At 49.9% G+C, this 22,433-nt stretch overlaps 1 protein-coding gene across 1 annotated transcript; it reads left to right on the top strand.

The window, feature by feature from the left end:
* Nucleotides 1-1,934: 1,934 nt before the first annotated feature.
* On the top strand, nt 1,935-22,274 carry LOC106647995 (interference hedgehog-like). The gene is made up of 8 exons (XM_014364591.2): nt 1,935-2,440; nt 18,510-18,598; nt 18,944-19,198; nt 19,273-19,718; nt 19,990-20,554; nt 20,624-20,922; nt 20,989-21,529; nt 21,605-22,274. The coding sequence occupies exons 2-8, from the start codon at nt 18,526-18,528 to the stop codon at nt 21,733-21,735; spliced, it is 2,310 nt and encodes a 769-aa protein (XP_014220077.1). The 5' UTR covers nt 1,935-2,440; nt 18,510-18,525; the 3' UTR covers nt 21,736-22,274.
* The last annotated feature ends 159 nt before the right edge of the window (nt 22,275-22,433 follow it).

The raw sequence follows: 22,433 nt of genomic DNA, 5'->3' as shown, positions 1-22,433 counted from the left end.
AGTAAAAGCGAACCGGCAGATGGAGGTAGCGAGAGTAATTCAAGCCGTAAAATCAAAGGTAAAATGCGCGTCCGTGGAATAGGTATATAGAGAAGTCAAGTGCTGGACCGTCGGTGCGGAGGCGTAGGTGTTCGAGACTAGCTACTATACAGCGAGGCTGTGCGCGCTTGTCATTAGTCGCGAGCGAGCTGTGCAGGTATACAGGGGGGGCAAAGAAGGAGGCTTGCATCGAGCCATGCACGCAGAAAGCCGACGAAGAAGGAAACGGAGCGGAAGAAGCGAGAGTAGCTTATATACACGGGATCGGCTCGCTACACACTTTGGTACCAATATGCATGGAGGCTGCATGGCAACAGAGAGAGAGAGAGAGAGAGAAAGAGAGAGAGAGGGGAAGAGGGTGGGGGAGACACAGCCGAGTGTGGGAAGAAGGCGAGACGATTCTTTAGCGCGCGTGGACTGCGTCGCAGGAGGCTCTGCTGGGGGCTTATTTCGAAATTTCGCATTCTTTTTCGCGAGCAACAACGACAATTGCAGCTTCGCTCGGCTCGTATAGGACTAACGATCTCTTTCGGCCGCGTCCGATATGATTCGTTAGCATAAACACACAAAATCCATTTATATATCGAGAAACGTCCTACGTTTCTATCATGTGCGCGCATCGTAGTTATGCATCCTATATGTACGCGTATCATTGCTCTCTCTCTCTCTCTCTCTTTTCTCGTCTCCCTCCCTCTTCTTCTTATTCGATGGGCTTTTATCGGTCTCGTCGCAACCATAAATTATCCTTTGTGGCCTGTTTCTCTCTGAAAATGCGCTAACGCGCGCTCGCTACATAAGAGAGCTGTGCAGGGCCTGCCTGCATGCGACGCGGTGCATGCGCGACGCGACCAAAGTAAAAAACGTCGCAGCTGCAACAAAAACTATAAAGACACCTTTCCACTCCTCTTTCTCTCTCTTCCTCTCTTGTTTATATGCCCTGTGTGTGTGTGTGTGTGTGAGTGCAGTATGGATGCGCGATCGTCGAGCGAGAAAAAAACGGCTCGCAACTGCAAGGCTCGCGACCGTAGCCCCCACGTTCCTAAGTAGCCTTTCTCGATTCTCCTTAAATGATACCGCGCGCGGCTCACGCATTTCCATTGCTACGATAATTTCGGCCGGCTTTCTAATTTTTTCCGTCGCCTTGTTTTTTATTCATACCGCAGAGAAACAGCTTAGCGTAAAAGTACGCTTAAGAATATAATTCATGTATGTTCGTGATGATGGAAGGTGACAAGAGTACATAAAGGAAAAAGGATCGATGTAAAGTTTCTCTTTTGTCGCTAATGGACCTCGCTAATTCCATCTTGCACAGCCTTACATTTCATTACGTTCATCTGGAGCAGCTGTATTCACGAGTAAGATACAGAGGGTCGCGAGACTTGCGCAAGCTATCGCGTGGCTTCGGGATCGCCCGCAAAATTCGTGCTTGCGCAAGCTCCGCGGAAAAGCTAGGCGGGCGATCGCGTGGCTCTCGAGCGAGCGCGAAAAAATCAGCTCGATCCAAAGTGTCAGCGAGCAGTGGGCAGAGAAGCTTTGCGCTGCAGGGAATCGAACTCGCTCGAGAGCCACGCGAGGCCGAGAAGAACAAGAGAGAAGAATACGAGACGAGGCACGTAGAGAGAGAGAGAGAGAGGCAGAGCACAAGTACAAGGAGAAGGAGACACACTGGCAGTACGGAACGAGCCGACTGAATACATACGGGCGAAATCTCATCCTTCTCCGATCGCTGCTTCCCCTCGTTCTCTCTTTTTCTCTTTCTCTCTTTCCTCCTCTTTCGTATAAGCTATACACATATGTAGAGGCTTCGGTAGTAGGTACTGGCATCGCCGCAGCCGCGAGTAGCCGCCGTGGCCGCCGCCGCTGTATACAGCCGCCGCCGCTGCCGTCTCGAGCTGTTGCCTCGAAAACTCGTCGGTTTGCATTCCAGTGTTTCGCCGGACGCTGCCGTCGTAGCAGCAGCAGCAGCAGCTTCAGTACCTTCGTATATTATACATCTCTTCCTTGCACCGCCTCGTTCCTCGTATATCGGATCTGCAGTTTTGTTATATACACAAGGAAACGGTGTCGATTGTCGCGCGTTTTGTCAACATTGCCCGTCAGAATCGAATCGCGTCCGGAATCAAATACATCGAAATCATATCTTACAGTATTATAAATATCGATCGAAAGATGAATGCAGTGTTGTTTTGGTTGTCGCCGAGATCGGCGCAGCAGAGGCAATTGTGCTGGTTGGTGGTTTAGTGCCCGTACGAGCTGCCCACGGCGGACGAGATGAGGTGCTGCTACCGCTGCTGCACTGGAGAGCTACCGATACAGCGAGCGCAAGCGATCGACAAGGAGGATTAATCGACTCGGATTTCTATTTGACAAGTTGGTCCGTCGTCTTCGTACAGCGGCAGGGGTGAGTAATCGTTTCGCGTGGCTTCTCGTGCAGCCGATCTCTCACGCATTAAAGTGCCTAATTAGAGAGAGGCCTAATCGTTCTCGTGCGCCGTCAAGTGCATCGCGTGATTGTTTCGAAGAAAGCACGTCGACGAGTAGTAGTCCCTCCGTTAATTGCGCTAAGCCCCGATTAAGCCCAATCTATGTGAGAGCGTAAATATTTGCCTGCTTTGATTCTTCCTCTCATTCTCTACTTATCCGAGTTGCTCGGTGTGCCTCTGTGTATAATGCACTCGAGTTTTTATGTAATATTGACAGTTCCGTTACGCACGTGTGTTTTGTTGAACTTTACCGTAAATGAGACTCGTGCACTCGAATGCACAGATCGCATGTCTCTCTGTATATACGAGTTTGTGCAAAGCGATTTATTCGACGTTGCGCGGAGAGCAGCGAGTATTTATATTTCACACGAGTGCGCCAAGAGACACACGACGAGTTTTGCGGCTAAAAATATAAAGGGCCGCATTTTTTTTATTCCTATATAGAAGGCAAGGCGCGCGCCGAGCTCTGCACTCTATAGGCTTTTGCATGCACGCGCGCAGACACACCGATACACACTTGCTTTTCTGCACATATATATTCCGGCTGTTTTTATTGCCAGAGCCGTTTTCTCTCTCTCTCTTTCTCTCTCTTTGCCACATGCATACGCACGAGCCTGCGAAAGAGGGAGAATCGGCACCTGCTGCTTCTTCTCTCTCTCTGTATATACGAATGTAATGCAGGCCTCGGTGCACGAGTATTTTACAAGCGCACTCGCGGACAGCAGGACCCTGACTCGTGTACGTCGTCGTTGCTCCGCGAGGAATAAACAAACGCCGAGTTATTCGAGCCCCGCATCGCACTTGTCACGGTCATGCCTCGCTAGGTCGCGACTCACTTACTTATGTACCAATCAAAATAGTCCAATCTCATAGCGCTTGGAGTTTATAGTGGCGAGCTTGTTTGTTAAACCCCTTCGCAAACGAAACGATTTCCTCCAATTATCGCTGCTTCGCTGCTGCTCAACGTCCGTCTCACGTCGAGCAGTGCCGAGGCGCAGTCAAAACTCGGCTAAAGTCTCCTTTTTTTCTCTCCGTTTTTTACACAGGCTCTTTTTTCCTTTCCTTTTTCGAAACGAACGCATTTATATATAAAGCGGCCCACGCGCATTTGTTTCCGACTGGGCCTTGTGGTGCACGTACACAAGCAGCTCGCTCGCACACTCATATATTACACGCACGCACGAGCAGCGCGCAGTGCGCATTGGCCAAAAGTCTCTCTACTATACACGTGAGAGAAAGAGAGAGAAAGAGAGAGAGAGAGAGAGAGGACCCTAGGTGACAGGAATGCCAGAAACTCTGCGACCATTTCTTTTTCCAAGAAGCGACTGCGCGACGCGAAGGACAACGCGCTGCGGCGGTGCATGTGGACTTTTTGCCCCAACCACAACGTCTACGTCTGTCTCTCTTTTGAATCTTTTCTCTCTCACTCTCTCGTGGATTGTATGCAGTCGCGCGCATCGAGTCGAGTCGAGCCGGGCCCCAATTAAACTCGCACAATAATTCGCACAATTTGCGCCATTGAGCACGTCAATCGGCCGATTGATCGCCCAATCGATGCAATAACATTTTCTGTACGACACGGAAAAAATAATATATTTATCTCGATCGCCTCGCGAGCATTACACGGGCTCAGCAAGACGCGATAAACATCTCAACGAGATAGCAATTAGGTATTTTTTTCGCGCAATATTGCCATCGCGAATATTCGCTCGACGCCACGCTGTTGCATCTGACTCTTGCGACGATGCCTCTTGTTTGCCCATATTTTGCGCATCCCTTACGCCTGCCAATTCCTTTATTCGAGCCTTATTAACAAACCATTGTGCGCGTACAGCCCGCCCTAAAGGAGACAAAGATCGGACGAAATTTCGCTCTTTAATAGCTCGCAGCCTAGGATTACATAATACACCTGCCATATAAATTAAGAAAATACGAAGCCGGACTTCTGCGTATTGCGAGAGCTGCTTTTCATTACGCGCTGCAAAAAGTTTTTCGCCACACGCATTTTTTTTTACTTCCTTCCCCGAAACCGTAATTTACATTTCATCCATAAAATATACACATATGTATGTTTTGTATAAAAATGCTGCGGAAAAACGAGCGATCGGCCAGATATTCCGTGTCACTGGCCTCTCGATTTGCCTGCAGTGGCGATCCACTTTTGGCCATACCACTACGTCACTTCGTATAAATCTTACGCTTAATAGGCTAGGGACGACGATGACGATATACACTGGACAGTACGAGATTTTCGATGTCACTCGTGACTAATGTGCTTCAAATTCATTACGCAATGAAACAGTAATACTCGAATGTTTCATTTTTCTTAAGCTTACGCACGAAGGCACGCGCGCTTGCTACTACGGTCTCTGTGTGTAGGCACTGCTGACAGAAAGTTCGAAATAATATTATTCTTTCGAAAATCCGCCTGAAAAAGTCCGTGGCGCGAGTCTAAATATAAAAATTACACGGCTTACGCGCGTTTACCGAATCGATGCACGAGCCCCGATGGAAGAAGCAAGTTACAAATTGTCAACAATACCGTACTTTTCAATGTAACGAGTCGGAATCGGGAAAAAGGAAAGAATCGAAGAGAGGCGGACACGAGCTAAGAAAAAAACAACCTCGATGTATGCGTATATTTATATATGTAGAGAAAGAGAGAGAGAAACGCTGCTGGCGACGGTCGACGCGTTTCACCAGTAGCAGCATAATATTATGAAGTTGCAACTCTCCGATTACCAAATAGAAGCGAGGACCCTCGGGTTTTTTTCAACGCGTATCGATTTATCGAGCGGCGAGGAGAGAGAGGCTCGTTACGAGCTCGCGTACATGCAGCGGCGACGTTTTCATCCGTCTGTTCCGCATATAATACAAGTATAATAGAGGTCCAAGTAACTCGAGGCGCTTCGGCAGCTGATCGTTTTGCAAAAAGCACGGGTTTTTCGAGACGTCGTGCGAAATCGTCCTCAGAGGCGAGCACACGAGTGGCAATCTTATCGCGCGCACATGCTCGGCGATGTCGCCTCTCCCGACACCGAGAACTCGAGCCGTGAGTGCAGGAGGAGGAGCGGGGGGAACGAGACACAAGTCATAAGTAGCATTAGTCGTCGCTAGATATAAGAGTACTAAGGACGCGCGCGGCAGATTCGCGTCGTATCGCATGGCGCAATTTACTCGGAGCGCTTCTTACTCGGAATTAATGAAAGATAGCGTGCGACCGCCAGCTATTATATCGTACCTATATGTTGTACGAACTCGAGTCCTTGTGTGCCGCGCAGGCCGACGACGACACTTTTCTCGGCGCAACTCGACCAAATGTCGCGGACGTGCCCAAATAGATCGGAACCGGATCCACCCGCGAATCGAGAGACAACAGCTCCGAAACGTGCATCCGGACCACACGCGCGAACTTGCGGAAAAGCTGCAGCAATGCACGTTCGCCGGATTCGAGAGGACTAGGCGCATTCGCAACTGCTGCTGCTCGAAAAGTTCGCCACCGCAAGCCCGCAGCTTTCGTTCGTGGGCGTGTTTTTTTTCGTTTTGTATTTTTTTTTTTTTTTACGAGTGCCCCACACGAGATAAATCATCGAGCTTATGTACTCTCGGAGGTTTTGTTTCGCGAGCAGGTATATAGGCAAAGGTAGAAACGCGGGCGTCTCTCTCTATGGCATGAAATTTGTTCCTTCGATCAGTATGGCCTGCATTGAATGGGACGAATGCGCGCCAGCTGTGAGGCCTGACAGCGTAGGTGCATAAAACGCGACCTATCATTGTGCCGGCGCACGCGTCAAATAAAATCTCGGATAATGCCTAGATTTAGCTCTTTTGATTGTTTAAGACTTACTCGGCAGCAGCATCAGCAGCAGCGACGTCGTTTTTTTTTTCTTCCATGGAGCTCTATGAAAAGCCATAAATTACCGTCCCGCTATACAGGCTGAATTGCTCGCGCATAAGAAGACGAATTTATGCGAGAATTATCGATTCCCACGTGTAGAGAAGAACGCGATTCGACGCTGGACGATGTGACTTTTTTTGACTGCTCGCAACGCGTAAAAATGGGCTTGTTTAGGAGCGTTGCTTCGGTGCCTATATAAAACTCGACTCGATGGAATCTCGTCGCTCGGATCGTGGCTGTACGCACTAACGACGCGATCCTCGCGCGCAATTTCGAGTTTCGTTAAAGCACTGCGGCCAGGGCCCCGGAGACCGATTAAAGTCTTATTTACACGAGGCGCGATTAAAAAGCCACTAATCTCATTCTCCACGCCTCGAGACCAAACATCATTACTTTGCGTACATTTACACAATTATATACATGTAAACGACGGCTAATTCGAGTATATGTAAGAAGACGCTCGGTCATTGTCAGGTCAATGTTATTATTGTCGAGCTCTCGAGTGTTTACTCATTGTCGAGACGTACTAGTCTATAGCGAGTACGAGAGAGAGAGAGAGAGAGAGAGAGCAAAGTAGCAGGAAACGATGCAGAGGGAAGCCACCGATTCACCTGTTGACGGTGTCGAATTTCGCTCGTACGAGGGAGGACCGTTGTTTTTTCTCCCTTACGGCGACCTTGTAATTACCGATTTTGCCGGACGATCGTCCACTGATCTACGATCCATGTAGCTGATCGATGAAATCTCGATGGCTGTCGCGGGTTTCCGGAGTCCAAAGAAGCCGATCGTTGCTAATCCGTCGATAATCATAGTAAGTCCGATGTAGGCCGCGACAGGTTCAACCAATTATCTATTCGTTAGCCAATGATATTAAGCGTCGTTCCTATATACAGTATACATCCGCGCCGCACTAATTCAATCGACGTATCTCGTCTAGTTTCAGGGCAATTTTTTGCACTTATCGCATAGTAGCGTAGAGCTCGCCTACGGGTATAGTTGCTTTTAATGCGAATTCCAGCGGTCATGCCTACGCTCGCGCCCGCGCACCGGATCGACTCGAGCGAGCCACCATTGCATATATACCACATTAATCATATGCCAATGAGTACTGCACCTTGGCTTGGCTTAATTGATATGCGTACCGGCGACTCGTGGCGAATAGTTTTCGACGAGGCGCAGGATATCGTTGTGTCACTTTGTTAGTTTCCGCTTGCAACGGAGACAAAAATCAACGTAGCCGTATTGATGTAGCAAAAAAAAAAGAGAATAAGTAATGACATTAAATCTGCGCTGATGATGGTTGCGTCACTCCCGCTGAGCTCGAAGTTGGCTCACTTCCGCTTTCGATGTATGCGTCCTTTGCGCGAATCGACGCCTTTTTATAGCTCCTCTCGATCGATTTGTGCGGCGCATTTCTCTCTCTTTCTCTTCCTCGAGCGCGACAAATCTCGCTATATACTTAAACTTTCACGCCTCTATAGCGGATTACGTCTTAAATGGCTTAAAGTTCATTGGAGACTTTTACGGTTATCGGGCCGATCGGAAGCAGCTCGTATGTCAAAAAATTTCGCGACTCGAAAAAATGTCGTTTTCCGCAAAAGCGGATCCGATAAGCGAGCTCAAAGAGCAGAAGCTCAACGAGCCGAGGCTCCCGTGCGTCGACTTTCAACGCTGTACCGCATAATAGATCTAGTATTTCGCTTTTTCATATTCGCGATTCATTAAAGGGCGGCCAGGGGGAGAATTCACGTTCTTTCTCTCTTTTATTCCTTTTTGAAGCTGCATTTGCCCCTCTTTGTTAACTCAATGCCCAGACGCTTGGGAATAAAAAATTAAAAACTTGCACTCTTATAAGCGTACGTATAATAATCTTCGCGGGTGCAGCAGCAGCAGCTTACACGCTACGTCGTTGAATTGGCTCGTCAACCACACGTATGCAAGTCTGCGAGTCCGTGTGTGTGAGTGCACGTGCAGCACACGCGACTATTATGTTACAAGGAGGCTCTTCAACTTCCCTCGGTTCTTTGGAACCCCCCAGGAGCTTACAGGCCACTTCCCTCGCTTTCTATACGCGCGGCTCGCTCGCGTATCTATCTGCTGTACGTATATTACGGCCCGTGTACGCACGTGAAAAAATAAAAGATTTTTTTCCACGCCTCCTTGCTTCTCGCGTATGCCGGAAAATTATCAGACTGAGAGATTGCTTCGAGCTGCAATGGGAATTTTCGAGATTTCGTAGCAACAATACTATACCTGCGTTTTGAGGAATTTCGTTTGTTCCGCAAAAGATGCTGCTACCCGACGCTCCAAAGACGCCCAGAGAATCGAGTGAAAGAAAAAGGAAAAAATGTGGCGAGCGGCCAATTGAATAATAGCCTATGAATGAGCCAAGCGATTGTCCCATTCTTCGAGCAGAAAGTTTGCTCTAGCAGAGGCGAATTTCGGCGACGAGTCCATCGACGTTATTGTGGCAATTGTGCGGGGATCGTACGGTTGATTAGATTTCAGCGAGGTTCACGGAAAAATTCTGCTGCTGCTTCTGCGATTCGATCGCAAAATCCAGATCATAAGTGGCTGAACGCGACAACGAAATGCTTATCTCGCAAGAGGGACATTTTGATCCTTGGCAATGGCAGCAACTAATTTTCATCGCTTTGAAAAAGTCCAAAAGATGATCGAGTTGGGTTTTTCGTTAGATACATCGGCTCGGAAACCAGAAAGACGAGTTGCGAAGGCCTCGTCTGCAAAGATGATCCGACTTGGACGATGTACAGTCAACGTAAACGTCAACGCGTGGCCCGTCAGAATTCGCCGAGAAGGACGCGGACGAGATTATAAAATGAAAAGAAGCCGACGAACGATTGCACCAAGTCAATTCTTTATACAATCGTCGGAGTTGGAGGTGCAGGTGAAAAAATAAGCTTATTATGGATGGAGCCTCGAGTGACCGCGACGAACGGAGGTCCAGATGGTCGTCGCGTGCAGCAGCGGGGCGGCCCGAAGGTGTCGCAGGCGGCCAGGAGCAGCTCCGAGGGCGCGACTTTTTCTTTCTCTCTCGCACTCGGCCGCAGGTCCTATATATATACCGACTGCTCGTCTATCGTAGTGCGCGTTGTGCAACGTGCCGAGTGGGCACAACATATACGGTTCGAGCAGTGCACGCGCGAGCAAGGTATAAGAGCGAGCGATCGGCACGCACTGCACTCGAGCCGTGTATATAAAGAAGCTACCAACTGTATAGCGCACATGCAGAGCCCGCAATCTCCTCTCGTCTCTCTTTTCTCTACTCTTCTGCTCTCCTCCTCGCGATTGTAAGCTATAAGCGAGCACAGCGCGCTGTGTACTGCGCGGCTGCACTGCACGAGGGAGAACTCGTTCGCAGTATTATTATGGTTCCGCTTGGGCTTTTCGCAAAGTCGTCATCGTCTTGCTTGTCGTCGTCGTCGTCGTCGATGCATTTCGCTGCGCCTGTACACAGAGCTCCCCCCCGTTCAGCTCCTCTCTTCTTTTAGCTTCGTCTTCTTGGCTTGTTTCGAGCCTTCGAGGTGCTTTCGAACGTAGCGATTATTGCACGCCGCCACAGCCGCAGCCGCGCCACATCTCACGTATATATTTATTTTGGTTTCAACGCGTCTCTCTCTCTCCCATTCTTTCCCTCTCTCATTGTCTCGTTAATTGAGTGTTAAGTTTTGCACCGAAAACGATGCGCGTCCCTCTTTAGAAACGGCCACGAGGATATACCATTTCTCGAAAAAGACGCGCGTTTTCCATTTCCGAGTGCGGGATTTTACGACGCGGATAGGTCGAAGGAGCGCAGAGGTCCCGGCTGCTGCAATTTGGCCGCGGTAGAAAAGGGCCCTCGGCTACTCTAGGCCCTAGCCGCGCGCGAAGCGAGCTCGAGGCGATCGGAGCTGTAATTTAGCTCTCGAGAATACAAGTGTTGCTGCCATATACTCGGTACGGTACGGCTCGTTAAGCCTCATTAAAGCTGGCAAACACGGCCTACGCAGTGAGTCGGCGTATCGTACACCCTCGGAGCTCCAATTTTAATTTCATCAACTCGCTCATTGTGTCGGCTGGATTTTTTTGTCCGCGCGCTAAAGCGATCCTTTCGTCCGCATCCAAAGTGACAATGCAACGAGTATTATACGAGCTGCTTGACCGACCCAAGCGACTAATCGGATTTTTGTCGAGCGCATTTTTCTCAGCTCTTCTCTCTTTGGAAGCTAAGCCACTCGACGATTGACGCTGATGCTCGATACGGCGCATCAAAGCCGCTCGACAATTTTTCTCCTTTTCTCCCGGTCACCGAGAGGGAAGAAAAGCCTCGAGTCCGAGTCCTTCGCCTCGCACACACACACATACAACAAACGTATACAGTACGTACGTGTGTGCACGGTATAGCCTATGGACGGCCAAGGATCCTTTCTCCCTTTTTCATTGTTCGCGAGGCGTTTTTTTTTATCTGCACGCGCGTATGTGTACGGTATAGGTAGACTCGATGCAGCAGCATGCGAGAGCCGTGCAGTGCACACGGAGCCGAAGGAAGGAACGAACGAGGCAAGCGAGAGTCTTATGAGCGAGACTCTCGGAGTAGCTACACGTACTCGCATTCTCAAAGGGCCTTTCTTCGCGTGCACCGCTGCGGCGCACTGCATGTGCTGCATCGAGTCTACCTGTGTGCATAGGTATACCGTACACTATACGTATGTATACCTGCGCGAGCAGCGCAGTTAAACGCTCTTATGGTCATCTTCGCGAAAGACTCCCATACGGGTCCACATGCGCGCGGTACACATGCAGTCCATGCTATACACAGCAGTGCAGACATTCGCCCGAGCTCTCGCACATTCGCATGCTGCAGCGCGCCGCAGGAAGGTCAAGTTTGCGCTCTGGCTAGTACCTTCGAGTGTGCTTATATGTGTATGTGTGTGTATGTGTTCAGGTTCGATCGGAGGCGCCGATTCACGCGCGCGAGGCGAGGCCGCTTCTCTTACTCTCTTTCTCTGCAGCTTCGTGCGAGCTATGCACACGGACCAACATGAATTCGCAGTTTTTTTTATTTTCATTTTTTGCGATACTCTTTTCTCTCTCTCTTTCTCTCTCTCTTTCGTTCTTTCTCTTGTTGACTCGTTTCGTCTTTTTTGCCGAAATTTTCGCAGAACCCCACGAGTTTTTGGGACATAGCTAGTCGAGCGAGAGAGAAAGAGAATGAAAAAAGGGTCCAACGAGACAGTGAGAGAGAGAGAGAGAGAGAGAGAGAGAGAGAGCCGGCAGCAGAGAGACTCGGAGGATACAAGAGAGTTGAGAGGTTGATTTATAGCGATAAAGTCCGGTCCGGTGCAGGGGGCTTTTTATTGAACGCTGCAGGACGGGCGCAGGCGAGAAGCTAGAGAGAATTGCCAAAGAGAGAGAAGAGAAGAGCAGAAAGAGAGCGTCAGAAGCTTCTTAATGGCGTGGCAACTGGTACTGCGTAAATAATGGATAATTTGATTTTTAAGTATACGCTGACGCGCCGGCTAAAAACGAGAATCGGATAGAGAAGCGGCCGGCCGAATAATAAAGGAGCGAGAATAGCTGCAGAGAAAAAAGAATCAAAAAAGCGCCCAGCACGCAACTTTTTTGCCCGCAGATCGAGCCGCGCGCGCACCAATACGTATCCAATACGCCGCGCTACCGGAGTCCGCTTCGACTTTCCGCTTTAATTCCTCTCTCTCTCTCTCTCGAGTCTCCAAACCGCTTCATATGGCCCATGTGATTTGTATAATTAATGAGCTGCGCTGCGCCTTTCTGGGCCATGTTGCCCGGGATGCCGATACCGCATCGTTGGCTCTCGACGCAGCCGCGCGCATCAATAAAATCAATTAAAACGGCCCCTTCGCGATCTTGGAGCTGCTGCTCGAGCCACATACAGCTGACAAGTGCCGAGTGTTGGAATTCTCATTTATAAATAAAAAAAGGGCCGCTCGGCGATCGCTTCGATCGAGCTGCAATTGTGCCCAGCCACGAGAGCGCATTGTCTTGTCCATTGGATGCTGCTGCACCGGACGATGCTATTCAAATCGCCAACTGCATCCCTTTCTTGTGTATGCAAGTGCTCTATTATAGAAAAGCGAGACTCGTGTGCATCTCCTGTAGACATCGGCTCGACTAGGCTCGTAATTTTTTCATACTCGTTAATTATAGCGTCCTGTAATAAGCAGGCGAACCTCTCGTTTCTTACCTTTCAAACAGAAGCGGCCACATTTCGTAGCTCGATCCTGCCTCATACGCATCCACCTGTTCTATACACACATCTTCTCGAGATCGTTTGTAAGGCCAGAAAAGGGTAATAAGGACGAATTTCGCGAGTCTTTCTCAACGAATGCATCTCTTGCTCCTCTGTGAAGAGAGAGAGAATTTCGTTGGGCCTACATAACGCGTGCGACTTGTCGAACATCCCACCTGTTGATTTTTATCGCGCTCCTGCTCTCTCTCTCTCGCGCGCGCGCGCGCGCGATTTTAAAAACGGGTTCTCATCCTTGCGTCTGCTGCTGCTTCTTCTTCTTCTTCTTAGCTGTTGTACTTTTTGTTTTCTCGTCCGTTGCTTTTTTGTTGTATTCTTGCACGCGAAACTATATAGCGTGTACCACGTATTTCTTTTTGTCTTGTCCCCTTTCTTTCGGTTCGCATGTGCGGGTATATAGTCTCATTTTATTCGCATTGGATACCTGTCGGCTGCTGCTCCCGCCTGCAACGGCCGCGCAATCCTGCAGCCTGTCTGCCGCTCGACGACTCCGTATAAGATCCTCCACGAGAGAGCTCCGTGTATGCGTATTATAATGCATGTATATGCACTTTTCGTACATATATTTCCTCACCGTGCACGAGCGCCTTCCAACCGGCCGAGGACCTCTTAATCTTCTACGAAATACCTATACGCCAACTGCAAATATCCTCTTTCTCTCTCCCTCTCGAAGACGGACGAATCAAGATTTTACATGTAACCATACGTGCGCGTGAGCAACGAGCAAGTGAATGACTGGGCTAGAAATCATTTTTACCCCTCCTTACCGTTTTTTTCTTCCTTCCTTTTTTTTGCGTTGACTTTTCTGCTTCTCTATCCGCGGACTGCTCCGAGTGTCGGAATGATTACTCGCGTTCGCGCCCGTAGCTCACGCAGCCTCGTTGAGAGTGCGAGCCGACGAGAAACAAAAAATCACCATCTGTATTTTTTTTCTTCCTCTCGCAGCAGCTCTCGTACGTGTAACGAGATGCAAGAAACGATGCGAGATAAGAATAAGTGTGAAAAAACGCGTCTAGTCGCGCTCGGCGTAAGCAGCTTCTCCCTGTCTCTCTCTCTCTCTCTCTCTCTCTCTCTCACGCACTCGGAGCTGCAGAGAAAAAAAATGATTCGAAACTCTGCCGCACGAAGGATTACCATAGCTCGTTTCTCGGATTATATTATATATTGCCATGCAGCAGGGATAAATCGACACGTTTTGCTTCTCGGCTCTCTCGGATCGCCTCGTCTCTCGCCCGTAGCGCTCCATATTATTATATACATGAGAAATTGACTCTTATACCGAGTCTGCGCCTCAATGTGTCAAATCAATTCTAATTTGCTTTATTAACACTCGTAAAAATATGACTCGTTTGTATATATTCGAGCAGAAGCATCAGCGAGCAGCGGCGAGAGATTTGACGCCCCGCGCACCGCTGCCGCTCGTGACACATTTACATATATTTTCGACCGATGATATTTTATTTCGGGAATATGTTAATTGGACGATCGACACCGCCAACCAACAGGTGAGCCACGCCGAGTCCGATTATTGAGCTATCAAGCTCGAGCTGGTGTAATTTATAAGCTCTGCCGGCACAACACCAACGTCTTGTTCTAATCTTCCGTGTAGGCGATGTGCAATGCCAACGCTCGCAATAATGCTCTGATGAAATCACGCGCATTTCAATGTTATAATATTTCCTCGCTGGAAGCTGTATCCGTGCTTCGTTTGCCCACGTCTTATCAATTCAAACTTTTATGCTGCCTTTTCGCTACTCTTTTTGCTGTTGTTTTTGCCTCGAACGAGTATGTGCACACTTCTAGCCAAGTTTGAAACTTAAATTTTTTTATTGCGTGAATTTATGATGCAGAAATAGAAAATGCCATCTCTGCTTGCGCGAGCAAGAGAGGAAGTTAAATCTATTTCGTCGGAGGAGACATAAAAATTTTTACGCGCGCCGGCGAATCCTCTTTCTCTCTCTATCTCCAATTTGCCAAAGTCACACTCGAGTGACTTGACTATGTTATTATCTCGACTCATCGCTTGGCTTGCGCGCGCGCGCGTCTATAAATTTTAATATAAAAAGGAGAAAAATCGTTGAATCAACAGGACTCTCCGCAGCTTTTGGAAGGTAATCGAGCGATATACGGAGTCCGAGAGAGCGTACACATGTTCGAAATATGAAAAGGAACGATAAATGACGTGTTTTTGATCCCTGATCGAGAAACGCCTTCTTTCTTAAGGTTCTTTCTCTCTCTCTCTTTCACACGCGTCTATAGACATTGCGGATTTGGGGCCCTTTTTTACTCTCGGCCAAGGAGTTTGAACAAAAAAAGGGGTGTTTTGCCGTCAAAGAATCTAATTTGGTCGCTCGATGCTGTACAAGTCATTAAAAATTCATGACGCTGCCGCCGCTGGCTTCTCCTTTTCTGACAGATTTTCGGAGGCTTTGGCTCCTCTCGGCTCACGTTCGTTATACATTGTTAGGTTTGATCGTCCACTGGGAATATGGTCGTTTTTTTTGCTCTCTCTCTCTCGCTTAATAGCGTTGATAAATATTTTTTGACACGCTTCGCTTACGCGCGTACTCGCCGAGCGTAAATGATTTTTCATTTCCAAAGTTGATTCGTCCCTCTCTCTCTCTCTATTTGCACGAAACACAATTTCGTTGGTAATAGCAAACTGCGGCGCGCAAGAACAAGACGAAGGAGAGAAGAAGGCAAAGGCGTAAAAAAGAGGAGTAGTGCTGCTATTCATGCCCATGTAGTCTAGATAGTTTCTTTTCAGCGGCAGGGACCTAATACATAATTTAAGCTCTTGTATGCAGATCCACAAAAGAGTCTCTCATTAAAGAAGAAAGAGCATAGGGTGTATTATTATTATAGGTATAGAAGGTGTCCCTCGCGCACACTTGGCAGCTCGCACGGCTCAAAGAAGCAGAATAAGAAGGAGAGGAAGAAAAGAGAATAGAAGCAAAAACTCTGCTTACGTGCGGATCAATGTATCGCTAGAATATATACGCGGATTAACGTTTCTGCGGTTTTTGTCGAGCTGCGTAGCATTCCTCGCGTCGGACCCTCTGTATAACTCGGTGCAGCTAATTTTTCTCTTGATTTGCCAGTTTACATGCCGCGCGCGCGCGTATCTCTCTCTCTCTCTCTCTCTCGAAGAAATAAACATAATGATGATAATGGGCCGCGTGCGAAATTGCCGCGCGCGCGAATCGCAATTGTGCAGCGCATGTGTGTAGGGTTGGACGTGTTAGCGCGACTGATTGCGCGCGTGCGGCACGCCAACAGCACATCTCATTACTCCTTTCGTTAATAGTCATTTTTTCTTTTCGTAATAATTTTTTTCTTTTTCTTTTTTTTTTGCATTTTTCGCTCAAGTTGGAACGAGCGCAGGACGTCCGACGCGTATCCGGTATTCGTACACGAGTGAAAAATTACGATCGACGCGCGTATGAATAATCGGATATGTATATGATACAGAAGTATTCATAAGGCGATCGAACCGGTCGAGCGACAATTCATATCGCTCGGGCTGCTCCGTCGCGAGTTCCATAAAAATATTTCGTAGAGAAAAATAGCGCGAGCGAAAGAAAGAAAAATATAAAATAAAGTGTCGCTGGGTGGTGCGCGGGATCGGCCAAGATACGATACACATATATTTATGTGTAACGGAAGCATCGGTTTTCTTGCTGTCCGCTGCTCGTATATAGGATCGTGGTAGATGTATAAGGCATAGATCAGCGGTCCGCGACAACAATCGGCCGCGGCTTTATATATGTACCCAGGCCTATGGGTGTATAAAATTGGCGCGGCCTGCAGCAACTTCCTGTGTCATCTACTGCAATTGGCGCGATCGGCCGAGTGGGCGACGTATATACTACGCGAGAAGGAGAGAGATCTCACGTGTGTGTGTATATATATAGAGTCTATGAATGAGCTCGTGTAATGGTACGTATAGACGCCTACGCGTACTACACTCCTCGATTATTGCTCGCGCGCTAAACTATATACTTTCGCAACTCGCGCCGAGCTATAAACGGCCAAGGAAATATCCGACGTTTTCATGTTCTTTGCGCAGCGTATATAGCAACGAGCCTATGTATTGTAGCGTTTTTTCATTCTCTCTTGAAAGAGCCGAGAGAGACTCGAGACGTTCTTTTGCGCGCGCTTGTTGTTTTTAACGCGCTACGAGGTACTTTAGCTAAGTCAATATTGTCTTACGATCCGTGTATATAGTTTATAATTGCTTGTTTGAGCTTTCTTCGCAGCGATCATCGCTGCAGCGAGAGAAAAACGGCCGTGCGTAAGCGCGTCCGATTCGCTGCAGCCGATCGCTGCATTACAACGTGCTCCACGGCACAGGTGAATCTCGTTTTGTTTTTAACTCGGTAATACATCGCGCGAGAAAAAGTCCCGTTGCGCCGAAATCCGCGGCGTCGAATGCAATTTGGTATAGCTGGTCGTTCGAGAGCTACGTCGATTTTTCTTCCTTTCACCGCACTGCGGACTGGACCGGCGGCGCGGCGCAAAAAAGTCGCGCATCTCATTAACGATATCGTACGGGTACACACTACACGCAGTGGACTGGCTTTCCTCCATTCGCGTTGGCATGCTTTTCATTGAGCCAAGCGACTCTCTCTCTGGCGGCGCACACAGCAATATTATGTAGGAGTAGGTAGAGAGCAGATTGGCGCGCGCGTGTAAGAGAGCGTGTAGGAGAGCGCGAGGCCACCGTTCGGCCGTTCATTCATGATTTTCCTCGGCGCGTGCCACATCGGCAGCGATCGGAGTGCTGCTGCCTCCTCCGCAGTGCGCAGCGCACGTACGTAATAATCGCGTGGGCGCGTTCGCCTCGCTCGCACGTATCGTATTATATATACCTTGGCTATGTACGGCTTCTCTCTCTCTTGATCTCGGAGCTTTCTTCTCCGGCGACTGGCACGAAACGTTTCACCGCTTAATTACGCTCGCAGCTCTCGGTTACCTATGTGTGCAGCATGTAATACCGATGCAGCGCCGCGCCGGATGCAGCACCTATATGCTCCTAAGGTCCCGGCCATTATTTTCCACCTAATCGCTCTTTGTGCTCCAAAGGCGGCTAATCTCGAACGCCGTGCCGATCTCCGCGATCGTATCGACTACGACTAAGCGGGCCAACTAATTTTCCATCCGATCCGCTCCCACGAAACATATAATGTAACTCGTCGAAAATTATTCCTCGAGAGACTCGCGAGTAGCCGTGGCTCGCGAGTGAGCGATTTATCGCGACGTGTTACGCAGTGCAGCGAGCGACGACACACCGACCTGACGCGCAACTACTATCCCAGGCTTAAATATTATTTCAAGAAAGTCATTTTCGGCCTGTCTCTCGTGTTCACCCGAGCTCGTGTCTGAGAGTCGCGAATGCCGAGTACGACGAGAAACACGAACATTCCACTTGTCTCTCGCTTTTCCTCAAAGTGCGCGCGCACGAGCCAAGAGTCAACGCCTGTGTACACGCGACGCGAGCCTAAAAAAAAGAAAAGAGAGAAAAAATAAGAAACTTAAAGAGAAGATTACACGCGTGGAAAACATCGCTGCTGCTGCTGCTGCTGCTGCTGCTTTGCGCGTAGCAGCCTCGTGTACACTCCGTGCACGTTCTATTTTCACTTTTGACTCGTCGCGGCGCGGCTTGCATATAACGTTAAATTTAGAGATATACTCGCGTGTCTTCCTATGCACCCACACGTGAACTTTGCCGCGACAATTTCCCCGCGGAGCACACTCCAGTACAGGTGAACTCATGCGATGCCTTTTTCTTGACTTTTTCCAGACCGAGCCAACACAACATGGCTGCGACAAGGAGCTTTTTCACCGATGCGGTCTGGCTTTTCATCCTGCTCGGATACATGGGCGTCTCTGGTGAGTCATGTCTATACACCTATATAAGACGATTTTATTTCGTCGCGCAATTAAGCGTCGAGCGTCTTTGAGGAATCGAGCGCGCGCGCGGCACAGTCGCCTTTTCCTCATTGTCATTTTTTCGTCAAAGTCGATTGCGATATCGCGCCAAACACGCACTAATTGCGCGCGTAAATGTTCCGAGCGTTTTTACGCGCACGCGATCTTTTGCGGAGAAACTATCTCGCGAGGCTAAAGTCGAGCGAATCCGTGAGAAAATTTCAATCGCATACGTCGTAGACGCGCATCGTTGTATACAGAACTCTTTGAATAGCTGGCTAATTCGTCGACTCTATTCCGAAACAGGCCAGAAATCCGAGCCTGGAATGGTGTTCACGAAGCACCCGAGGGCCTTCATCGCGCCGCTCGGCGACGAGGTGAACTTCGAGTGCAGCCTCAACCTCGCCGCGGAGAAGTTCGTCTGGCGACACAGGCCCCTCGGTTCCAAGGACTGGAGGCTCATCGACTCGGCTAGTCCCGCTGGCGGCAAGACGTCCAAGCACGTCGTCTACTTCGACGACGAGTCCAAAGCCGGCGATTATCGATGCGTCGCTTTTTACGGTATTTATGCGACTCGCACGCACTCGTGTGTCGTTCAACGGATCGTTATACGATCGTTCGTTTGAATGTTGCAGGAACGAGCGGCTTGGCCTCGAACCCGGCGCGACTGACCCAGGCGCGGATCGAGCGCTTCGTCGACCGGAGCGACGTGCACTGGACGGTGCCGGCGGGCAGCAACGTGCCCATCAGCTGCCCGGTGCCCACCAGCGTGCCCGAGGCCATAGTGCAGTTCTTCAAGGACGGCAGCCAGATCGAGACTCTGGCGAGCCAGCCGGGCAGCGGCAAAGTCATGATCCTGGAGCGCGCCCGGGCCTCGGACTCGGGCAGCTACCACTGCCAGGCCAACAACTACATCACCTCGGAGACGTTCACGAGCAATCACAAGACGGTGCTGAGGGTCGTCAAGCAGATGCCCGATCAGGCGCCCTACTTCATAAAGCAGCCGCTCCACGAGTACGAGGTGGAGCGCGGCAAAAATGTCACTCTGGAATGCTTCGCCATTGGCTATCCCATTCCCCAGGTATATATATACGCTATATATGCAATCGACGAGCAGTGAGAAAAGGCGAGGAGCGGCGGCGGTGCGCATCTTTTGATTTAAAGCTAGCGAGTCTCCGCGAGCGGGCTTTTTTTGCCCCTGCGGAGGAATCTCGTATGGTCTTTCGCACGGCGGACGCGCTAGCGCTTTTACCGGGAAACGGTCCCGAGGTTTTGCGCGCTGCTTCCTCTCCTTTTCCAAGAGCTCGTTTTTGCAAATTTGCAAATTTCTGACCGTGTGCTTGGGTGTGCAGGTAACGTGGACGAAGCTGGGCAGCGTGCTGCCCTCGCGATCGGCCTACTCGGCCAACGGCCTGAGCATCTCGAACGTGCAGCCGGGCGACCGGGGCGAGTACGACTGCGAGTGGAGGAACCAGGTGGGCCAGGTCAAGGCCAGCGTCATACTGACGGTCGTGGAGGCGCCCCAGGTGCTGCAGCCGCCCCGGCTCTCGACCTTCCCCGAGGGCGGCGAGCTCGAGCTCTCCTGCAACGCCAGCGGCCAGCCGCCGCCCAGGATCGAGTGGCTCATCAACGGCGAGACCCTCCAGCCGAGCAAGAACCTCGAGATCAAGGGCTCGAACCTCTACATCTCGCTCGTGGAGAAGAGGCACGCGGGCATCGTCCAGTGCGTCGCCAGCAACGACTACGGCTCCCACTCGGGCTACAACTTCCTCAAGGTCAGCCCGAAGCAGCACATGGGCGCCGCTTACAAGCCTCGAGGTGGCGGCAACGAGCACGGCATGGCCGGGGGCGTGCACAAGCACACCCGGGGCGGCGGACGCAGAAGAGGCAAGAACGGTAAACGCAAGGATCGATTGGGTAAGTACTCGAACCAGCCTCTGTTTCAATAGTACTTGGATCACTGATTAAAATTGATGAAATTCGCAGCTATCATGGTACCTCCGAACCAACCAAACATCACGAGGCTCTCGGACGTCTCGGTGATGGTGCGCTGGTCGGTGCCGGAAAAGTCCGGATTGCCCATTCAATTCTTCAAGGTGCAGTACCGAGAGTTGGGCCAGAAGCCCAGCAGCAACAGTAAGCAGGCCAAGTGGATGACCGACAGCACGGAAATAGCCAGTCACATTCGATCGTTCGAGGTTTCGGATTTGCAGCCCGATCACACCTACCGCTTTCGCATCGCCGCCGTTTACTCCAACAACGACAACGCCGTCAGTCCGATTTCGGTGAGTGGACGCCTGCGATTAAAAACAAATTAAGTGAATCGCGAGGTTGATTGAAAAATTTTCAAGGTCCGATTCCACCTGACGCGCAAGAACGGCTTCGACACCAACACCATGCCGATCCCACTGCTGACGCACACGGAGGCTCTGGGACCGACGGAGATCCGACTGCTCTGGCAGAACACCAACTACTCGGCGGACATCGACGGCTTCTACGTGTACCATCGGGCCTCGACCTCGGCCGGCGACTACATCAAGACGACCGTGGAGGGCAGGAACGCGACCAACATCACGATCGCCCACCTGCAGCCCGACACGGCCTACGAGTTCAAGGTGCAGAGCTTCTCGGTGAGCGCCGCCTCGGAGTTCTCGCAGATCCTCAAGCAGAAGACGAAGAAGCTGGCGACGGAGGCGCCGCCGGCCCGCCAGCCGCTCCCGGGCGCAAACAACAAGGACCACAGCACCGTCGAGACCGTCGACAGCTCCAACATCTACGCCATCATCGGCGGCATCGCGGGCAGCTGCCTGCTCCTCGTGGCCGTCACGGCCATCGGCGTCACCTACAAGAAGAGCAAGCAGAAGCAGAGCCGCGAGCCTTCCCAGGATCAGAGTGAGTGGCTTTCTTTCGCTTTTTTTCAACTTTTCACTCTTTAGAGATGATGTAATTTTGCGCGTCGATTCGCAGGCAAGCCGATTAGCAACGGCAGGGTACTCAACGGCAATATCGCCGACTCGAAGATTAACATAACGTCGAATCCGCTGGCCGGTCTCGAATCGAGCGAGGACCCGAGGCAGCAGCCAAAGGTCAGTGATTGAAAACAACCAACAACAAAACACAATGGCAAATTGATGCTTTGAACGGTTCATTGGACTCGATAATGGTCGCGCTGCGCCATCTCTCTTTTCTCTCGCTCTACTCGCTCCACTTAAATATATAGTTGTTGTATTTGAATCTTGAGCTTGTAAGCATCTTTGCGCTGCTACTGTTGCTGCTACATACATTTATTATATATTATTGTACTTGGATCGGCGAACCTCTGCGAGTAGTTGTGCCTCTGTCGATCTATCTGCGAGCTCTCGATATAGACGATCGCTTGTAGCAGCTGTTGGAAATTTCCCTCGTGGATGATCCTATCCTCGTCGGTCAGTGTATGTCTCGATTAAACTGCCAAACGATATTTCCGTACGCATACACTTTCGGACGAGCGCATCCAGTAAAGACGAGAAGTACTCTTTCTTTTTTTCTTTCTTTCTTTCTTTCTGTCTCTCTCTGGCCTGTAATTTTTTGTTATCTTTCGTATCTCTATTACTTGGCTATGTGGTGTCGTGCGAAAAAAAACAAAAAAAAAAAAAAANTATGTGGTGTCGTGCGAAAAAAAAAAAAAAAAAAAAAAAAAAAAAACAATTGCCAAAACAATGCCAGTCAACAAACACGCACGTAGGTCTGAAAAGACTCTTGCTACTATCCGCTGTAGATGACAAAAGAAGCGAAACGAACGAACGAAAGAACACGC

The sequence above is a fragment of the Trichogramma pretiosum genome, unplaced genomic scaffold, assembly GCF_000599845.2.
Source record: "Trichogramma pretiosum strain Unisexual culture from Peru unplaced genomic scaffold, Tpre_2.0 scaffold51, whole genome shotgun sequence".
NCBI lineage: Eukaryota > Metazoa > Arthropoda > Insecta > Hymenoptera > Trichogrammatidae > Trichogramma > Trichogramma pretiosum.
This window is presented reverse-complemented; position numbering and strand designations above follow the sequence as displayed.